This window comes from Plasmodium fragile, assembly GCF_000956335.1.
Source record: "Plasmodium fragile strain nilgiri unplaced genomic scaffold supercont1.36, whole genome shotgun sequence".
In the NCBI taxonomy this organism is placed as follows: Eukaryota; Apicomplexa; class Aconoidasida; order Haemosporida; family Plasmodiidae; genus Plasmodium; species Plasmodium fragile.
In genome coordinates this window covers 157005-166427 of record NW_012192616.1, presented here as the reverse complement: position 1 = coordinate 166427, position 9423 = coordinate 157005, and the positions used below count along the sequence as shown (strand labels likewise).

At 40.7% G+C, this 9423-nt stretch overlaps 1 protein-coding gene across 1 annotated transcript; it reads left to right on the top strand.

Annotated features, from left to right (window-relative positions):
- Positions 1 to 1003: 1003 nt before the first annotated feature.
- AK88_03265 (uncharacterized protein) lies at positions 1004 to 9226 on the top strand (the record flags this gene model as incomplete). Its single annotated transcript, XM_012480886.1, has 5 exons — positions 1004 to 1145; positions 1276 to 1378; positions 1527 to 8589; positions 8768 to 8918; positions 9114 to 9226. The coding sequence occupies 5 exons, from the start codon at positions 1004 to 1006 to the stop codon at positions 9224 to 9226; spliced, it is 7572 nt and encodes a 2523-aa protein (XP_012336309.1).
- Positions 9227 to 9423: the final 197 nt, after the last annotated feature.

Genomic DNA, 9423 nt, shown 5'->3' with positions numbered 1-9423 from the left:
TTTTTTTTTTTTTTTTTTTTTTTTTCCTCACTGCATGTCGTTTTGCTAATTTTTTTTGGAAAATTTTAATTAAACATGATAAACAGTAATTAAAAAAAAAAAAAATGTTTTAATCCCTTTCCTTTGTAACTTTTTTTTTTTTATGTTAGTATATAGCAAGTAATTGTTCCGTTTTTTATTCGTCATTGACCCTGTGTTTGGTTCATTTTGGCTTATTGAGATCCTAGCCTAGATTATAATTTAGGTTAGTTCATCCAACTGTAACGTTAGATTAACTTACTACGTATTTTATATACTACATTTATAATAGTTTTTTTTTTTTTTTTTTTTTTTTAAGTACGAACAATAGCTTGTTCCTGTTCAAGTTACTCAAATGAGTGCTTGTCACAAGTGTTGAGTAGATATGCAGAAAGCACACGTCGCAGGTAGATGCAATAAGATATTATAGTATAAACCTGCGCGTGCAAGTTTTGCCCTCCTGTTGTTGAGGAAATCCCATTAGAACTTTATGCTCTTTTGGATTTCCTGCTAGTGTTCTCTACAAAAAAACCCACATGTGCTTTGAAATTTCCCGCTTTTTGTATGATGATGCATTTGCGGCTGTTGTTATGCCTCAATGACTTTTCCTCCGTCTCTGCATGTAAAAGATGCACGCATGCACATGTTTGTTTGCTGAGTAGATGTGAGCATACAGAAGTTTTTTGCCAAGTAGATGTGTGCGTGTAGTTGTAGGCATATGAACTTTTATCGGCACACACGCGCACCTGTGACTTTTTTGGTAGATGCTCCTGTGCTGCCCTCCAAAGCTTTTCTTGCTGCCATGAAGAGCAATTGCATCTGTACGGTACGCACCACGCATATGATGACAATTCCATTTTTTCTCTTTGCTAGGTGACCCTTTTTTTTTTTTTTTTTTTTTTTATGCTACTCTTTTGTCCCTAGTGCGTAATTTCTTATATTCTTAACCCCATTTGAAGTATAACGACAGTGATGCAAATTTAGGATGAAGCTCCGTAAGCTATACGGGTTGATCAAAAAAACGTATTATGAAAAGAGAAAGGATTCTATTCTTTACTTTTTCTTTTTGTTGATTCCGTTTCTGTTAGTATCACTTCATTTGTTCCTTAGGAATACCAGTGACAAGTGTAAGTGTTGTAGTGAGGCGCGGCGGGTCGTCTTGCCCCGTCACCCGTTACCACTACGCCGCTTCAACCCCTTCACCACCTGACCGCTTCACCTCATCACCGCCTGACCCCTTCGCTCCTGTCACCGCAGACTCCCTCGAGATTTACAACAACTTTTCCGAACATGATAAAATAGATTTGAACGACAGCATAAGGCAGTATGTCTTATTTTTGAGCAACCAGCTGTGCTCCAGGTAGGCCTCGCGCAAAAAGAGAAATGGAACCTGTGTCTACACGGGGTGCTATGAGGAGAGGTGCTCGCTACAACAACCATGCCGCTGCCCTAACCATGCCGCTACCCTAATCATTTTGCTTCTACCCCATTTTGCTTCCCCCCCGCAGAGAAATCGGCGATAACGTGTACGTGAACCACATCTGCCTGACGCCGGACGACCATCTCTCCAGGGCCTTCCTCAGCTACGCCACACAAAACGACCTGAACGTCTTTCGGGTGTACAGAAGTGAGGAGGAGTGTCTACAGAATTTAAAGTATGCCATTCAACTTAAAGAAAGCGATTTTGCCAACACGAGCCGGAAACATAATGGAGAAAACCTAGGCGAGAATTTATCCCCCTTAGTGCACTCTTTTAAGAATAATTTGAAACGGGGCAACTCCATAACCCTGGAGGAGCTATACAGAGATGTTCATCCACAGAACGAATATGACACGCTGCTAAAGTTACGAATAGATGAAGGGACCCTGAGGGAGGTAAAGAAAACAGAGCTGTACAAATCCTTCATTAGGGATATTAAAAAATTGAAAGACGAAAGCAGCCACAATGCCTTCTTCAAGGACGACCGGAAAAAATTGTTTTTTTTTAATTTCGTGAAGAATAACTTGATCGAGACAAACAAAGCATGTGGTATGCTTGGTATTGAAAATGTAAGTCACCTGGGACAACAGAACCGGTTGCGCTTCTCCTATGTATTTGGGAAGAAGCCCAGTGGGCGCCCGGCCGGCGCTGCCAAGGGAGGAGAAAACGAAGCGAGCTGTACGGATGATACGAACCTAGTTAAGAAGGCTATTTACAATAATGATACTAGTATAGAAAAATTAATTAACCATAACGATATGGCCATGACAATTGGTGAAACGAACCATGAGGCAATCCTTCAAAGTGAGAAAGACGTCATTACAAATGTGAGTTACAAAATTCGAGTGGGAGATTATGCGCTGTTGACGTCCAGCGAAAATTATTTCTTTAATGATATAAACATAAACCTGAAGCAGAATTTTGTTAATTTTAACACGGTCGATGATCTGTCCTTAAATGTGTATTTTAATGAGTGGTACTACAGCAGCTTCTTCATTGTGTTGGAGTACCACTTTAACTTGTTCATGCTCAAGTATAATGCGCAGATGGCCGGACACACCTCGTCACGCCACACGGCAACTGGCACTGGCACGGCAACTGTCACCGGCACGGCAAGACACACCGACGCAGACACTACCCCATCTGGCACCTGGCTCCACCTGAACGACTTCTTCCTCCTCAACATGCCCATGAGGAGTATGAAAATAAATGCCTTCGACACGATTGAAAAAAATATATTTCGCATGGTCATGTTTCTGTGTGTCTGTCTCTTCATAGTAAATATATGTTTTGACATTAACAAAGAGAGGAAGATCAAAATGGAGAATTTTTTATTTTGCTTGAAGATAAATAAATACTATTATTACTTTTCGTGGCTCCTGTTTTACTTCATCGTGTTGTTTTTTTATAACACTTTTTTCAGCTACGTTATATATGTATACGTCTACAAAAGGATGGTCAATTTTTTCTTTTTATTTTTGTACATGTACATGTTCATAGTAAATAGCTTACTCTTTACAGTTATGTGCATGCACTTCTCGGAGAATAATGCAATAAATTACATTGCTTCTTTTTTAATTTTTTTTTTATTTTCTTCTTTTCGTTTGATTATTCATTCTGGAGTTGGACCAGTGTTGTCCTTCTTTGTGTTGTTAATTCCTCATGCATCCTTTTGTTTGGCGTTAGATTTCATTTTTATTTTAGTTAAGAATGGCATTCATATTAATTACGCCGAGATGTTTATTAAATTTGAGAATATTAGTTTAATGCACCTTTTGTTCTACTCTGTGTTTTCCTTCATCCTTTTGACCTGCATTTTGACCTACATGATACACTACCGCAACCGCCGCCAGGGGAAGCTCTACCTGAAGAGGGGAAGTTCCCACCAAATGCAGACAAGGGGACGAACCGGATCCGGTAAAGGAGACTGCTACATGGTGGAGCTGACCGGCGGCGCTCCCGAGCACAGCCAGCAACAGCAGCAACATCACACGAGCCAGAGGAAGAAGAATCAGGTGGCGCTCCGCGCGGCGAGGGCAACCCAATTGGGACGCCACCGCCCTACGACCAAAAAGGACCACTCCCCCGATTGCTACCTAGTCATAAAAAATGTGAACAAGACATACGGCCGAAAACATGTCCTCAAAAACGTTTCGCTAACCCTTCGCAGCAACAGAATATTCGTCCTGCTTGGGGAAAACGGCTCAGGCAAATCTACCCTCATTAACATTATAACGGAAATGATCACAAAAGACTCGGGGGAAATACATTTCGTCAAGAGGGGTCCAAATACCCTTGGCATTAGCGGACACCGACGCCAAAAAGGCCTCTCCCCATTGCAGAGGCTCATGGGAAGAACAAAACCACAAAGCAATCATGAAATAGAAATCAGCTACTGTAGCCAAAATGTAATCCTATACGATAACCTCACCTTTTACGAAACGATAGTTATATTCCTCCTCTACTACAACAAAGATGTGGACAAATTTTTGAACAAAAAAAGAACTCGAAAAATTATGAATGATTTAGATCTTGAAAAATATCTCAATCACAAAATTAAAAACTTGATTGATGATGTGAAGAAAAAAATTTCCATCTTCATTTGTTTTCTTGTGAAGAGGGATGTGTACATTTTGGACGAGCCATTTATTGCATTGGACATTAAGACCAAGACCAAGCTTTTTAAATTTTTTGAAAAAATTAAAAAAAATAATATCATTTTTATTTGTACCCATGATATATATGAAGCCAATAATTTTGCCAACGACATTGCAGTTATTAAGAGTGGGGAAATTATTTTCAACGGAACTAAAAGACAGTTTCAGAAGCTTATCGATTATAAGTTCGTTTTGAATGTTCGTTTTAGTGACGTGGGGGGGGCGTACAGCCAAAATGGAGACAACCATATGGGCGTCATCCAAAATGTTAGTGACAATGTGGACAGCAGCCAGAGTGTAAACAACCTGTTCGAATTCCTAACAGATCCCAATGCAGCAAATAATAACCCAGAGACCATCAAGCAAAACATTATCCACTTTGTAAAAAGCGTTAGAGAAGAAAATAAAACATGTTTCATCTTTTTCAACTCGAGTCACATGTACTGTACATACAAAATAGAAGAGACGGAATCGTTAAAGAAGCTACTCTATGTATTAAAACGGTTCAGAAATATCCTTACCTACGAACTAAAGACAATTGACATCTACTACACCTACATTTATATTTACACATATCACGAGAAAAAACGTCTTTTGAAAAATGTTCAACATAAAGATCTTCGAAACTTGATCAAAATGGATCCCCTCTTTTATCTTTTTTTTGACAACGTCAGATATTTTAATGAGCTGAATAGTAAGCTAGCCATTTTGGATCGTCCTCCTCCTCCTGCTGCTGCTCCTGCTTCCCCTCATTGGAGCTACCTCAGGGATATCCTTATTAAGGGGACAGATGGCAACGGTGACAACTGCGGAAAGGGAACACAACAGATGGAGAAAATGTATAACTACACAAATGGAATGACGAAACCAACCTACGAAGCGCAGAATAAAAAACCACACATGATTAAGCGTGTGGCCAATTTCCTATGCACGTACGTTAAACCAACCCTCTTTCTAAAAATAAAAAAAGACCTCTGCAATACCAGCTTTTATTGGGTCAAATTTTTGGTCCCAATTTTCCTCCTTTCCTTTGGCTTGCTCATAATAAAATGCGTTTCCCTCTTTGGCAAAATTGAAAACATAGAGTTGGACTACACTACCATTTCGTCTAATCATTTGAAGAAAAGTACACTCAACTATTACATCATTTACACCTCCGACATGGACCCTGATGCGGGACGACAAAGCAGCGCAGATAGTCAATCCTTCTCCCCACAGGGGCAGGTCACTTCCAAGTGGGAAAATAAATGGCATGGAGGAAAATGGAAAAACAAAAAAGGGAATCAAATAAACCATATAAAAAATACCTCCCCATTGCAAAATGGAAGCAGAAGCGACAATGAAAGCGATGTGACAACAAACTCTTTTAATTACTACAACAGCACTATTAACTCCCTTCTCGAGAAGTACTGTATAAACGAGAATATTAATTACATAGACGAGCAGATAAATGAAGAAAATATGTATGAACATGTTCATAAATATCTGAGTAAAAGGTCAACTCAGCAGAAAGATATTTCTCTGGGTACCTACATATTTCAGATTAACGAAAAGAGGACCAACAATGGAGACGAGGATTACAACACTGATGTGGAAGTCAACGTAAACCTATTTTGCAACTACACCTCTATACACTCATATGCATACTACACCAATTCGGCCTTCAACGTATTGACAGAATTCCAGAGTGCAATGCAGCGCTCGGGTGGGGAGAGGCTCAACGGGGTTGGAAGCTCTTCCAAATGGGAAGACATAGGGAAAGCCCCTCCAACAACACCAGTTTCTCCACCACGAAGAAACAAAATCGACGTGATCAACGAGCCCTTCCCAATCAAGTTCCACGAATATTTCCTTCGAGACTTCTACATCAACATGTACGTCTTCCTTTCCATTGTCATTTTCTTCTGCGTCTTCTTCGAGAAATTGCGTAACGAAATAGACAATAGGAAAATATTTGAAAATTTCAACGTACACAAATATGTGCATTATCTGCAAATCCTCCTTCTCGAGTACATGTACTACCTCATTTACATCATCCTCCTCTTTTCGGTTCTGTACCTGTTTCAGTATCGTGAGTTTGTTCTTCCATCCTTTTTCGTGTTCTTAATGATGTACGGGTTCAACACGTTCCTGTCCATCTCCCTCTTCTCGCATCTTTACCAGCACAGTTATATCCTCTTTGTCTTTGTGAATTTTATCCTCTGTGGAATTATTAGTATTGTGATATATGTCTTGGTTATCCTCTCGTATGCCTACAACAACGAAGTGTTGATGAATCTTTCACACATCTTCGTTTGCATTTTTCGTATACTTGATTCGTTTTCTCTTTCCCATGTGCTCAATATTAGAAGTTTGTGCTTGAATATGAAACGTCACATGCAGCAGATTGATGATGAGCTAATTAGGGACACGACGGGGAGCTACTTTGGCCAGAACATACATCGAGCACAGTCATACGGAAACTACAGAAATATGTTATTCTCTCGTGGGGGGGGAGAGGACACATTGGGTGGAATGGAAGAAACAGATGCGCTCAAAGGATTTTGCAGTGACTCCAACTCGTTCTTTAACACCACGGGGGATTTCTTCTTCCTTATCGTTAACTGCGCCCTGTACCTCCTGCTTATCTTTTATAAGTTGTACAACCTAAACCAGAACGCGCGCAGAGGGGAGGAGAGCAGCGAGGCGAAGAGTGAAGCGGCAGGAGAATCTATCAATCAATGGGCAGATCAGGACCCAATTGAGAAGCCAAGCGATGTGCAGAGCAGCATCGATGATGAATCAAGCGACAGTGCGGGAAATCCCGGCTCCACACAAAAATACGCATTCGCAGTGAGACACTTCTACCTTACCAACAGCGAGTACAAGAGGGAAGAACGTACAGAAAAAAATGGCCTCTTCAAACTTTTCACATTTGCAAGCAGGATATTTAAATTGCCCCAAAGAACCGTCGCCACAGACACGTACAGGAAATTCAACGAGGAAATATCTGAAACGAACACAAAAGCGATTTTTGCAATTCCAGATGGGAAAGGCAAAGAAGCATCAACGGGGGAGGGATCATCCGATGAGGGAATTCATAGCAGGGGAAGCAGCTCAGAGGGACAACCCCCCCCCCATGAACACCCGAGCGGAGGCCTTCACGTAGACCAAAAGTACATCCTAAAAGATATCAACGTCAAAATGAAGCCCTACAAGATATACACATTTTCCTCCATATTTAACAACGACCTGAATGTGCTTTACTTTTTCAAGTTCTTCTTCGCCAACGGGCAAGCGTGGAGGAGGGAACGTATCGGTGGGCACGCTACTGACCATCACGCTGCTGGTGAACGCCCCAAGGACGACCGCACAGATGACAAGCGAAAAGCCTTCGCGCAGACGACCGAGACAGAAGACGAAAGTGATTACAAAATTGTCCTCATCCCACATATGACCATATATGAACACATAAAATTAATTTTAACGTACAAGAATATAGTTCTTAGCAACGCGGAGCTTATGTATGTTATAAACTTATTAATGCTCACTGTTAATCTGAGATGCGACGTACATATAAATTGCAACGAGCTCAGTGGAGGTATGCGGAAAAAGGTGGAGTTAATTATTAACCTGCTTCGCAACGATCCAATTATTTTCCTCTACAAGCTAAATGACAATATAGACTTTTGCTCACAAATTTATATAAATATAATTTTGAAGAATGTACTGTTGATGAACAAACAGACAGATCGCTGTGAGGAAGACGACAACAACAAGATGGAATATCTACTCCGGGAACAAATGTCTCAGTGGGTAACTCATTATGCTGAAAGGACAAAGAGCTTATTGAACCACCAAGTTGGATTAGCCTTCACGAGAAACAAAGAACAGACAGAGGAGTGTCCTATATCGTCAAACATACAAAGTGTTAACGAAGGAATAATTAATGCATTCATAAAGGATAATATATTGAGGATAAATTTTGCTCCGAGAAGCTTTGCAATTTATACTCATATATATACAGACATTTTTTATTATGATTACCTCTACCTGTTTAATCAAAACGAAATTACTTATGAAAATTACACACAGAATATGGTTAGGGGCTTCCAGGATCATTACTCCTTCCTGGTGAAGCTCAAGGGTATTGACCATGCCAAGATAAATGAATACATAAAGGTTTTTTTCTGTACGAACAAGCGCGCGTGCGTTAGGTTTTGTAAAGTGATGAAGGCGCTCGCTGAGCGCAACAGCAACCGTAACAGAAACGGTAGCAAAAGTCGTAACAGCAGCCGTAACAGTAGCCGTAGCAATGACCGCAGTAACAAACGTAGCCACAACCGTAGCAGCGACACGGATGATGCGCGTGCCCACGCCGCCATCTCCTTCGTCGAGAACAACTCCAAAAAAAATGCACTCAACTTGTATAACCTGTTTCGCATTTTCAAAACAGTCAAGAGAAGCAAAGACAACCTGCAGCCCCATCGTCCAAAAAAAAAAAAAAAAAAATAACCTACTGAGCCACTTGAAATTTCACAGAGTCCTCCTCGACCTCATAATAGACAAGTCCTCTTATGTCAACCTTTACCTGAACAGAAATAAATACATTTCCCTTTTTCTCCTTTTCAAGTTTGCTATTTATGAGCTGGCCTACCAAAACATTCAACAGTTCGTGCAGAGGTGTAAGTCTGTTAAGAGGATCTACTCCGAGATGACTCTTTCCAACCAGTGCCTTTTCATTTTGAAGATCCCCGACAACAAGCACTTCTTCAAGTTGCTGGGTAGGTTCCTGAGAAAGAGCGCGTCGCACCGGAGAGCTTCTTTTTCCGGTGTTGCTATATTCCCCTTTTGGGCGTCCGTCAAAGAGTGACCAATTTTGGAGACAGCCTCTCATCCCCCCCCCCCACGTACGAAACTTTTTTTTTTTTGTGTGTATATTTTTTCATTTTTTTTTTGTTTTTTTTTCTCACCCACAGAAATAAACCAACGGATCAAATTCGACGACAAAGAGATACAAGTGCAACAGGTGGATATCAACAACTTGAATGCGAACGATATTTTCCTCCTCCTGTTTAAGAAGCTCCTATGAGAAAAGGGGGGATCCCGCTTGTGGTGGGGAAAGCACCCTGAAGAAGAAGTCGCTTTTGATGGAGCCTTCAAGTGTTAGCTAATACTAGGAGGCAGTGTTTTCTTTCCCTTCCTACGCACCTCTCCATTTTACTTTTTTTTCATTCCGCTCACCATGGCGCTGGCTACTTGTTTTAGAGTTTTTTTTTTTTTTTTTTT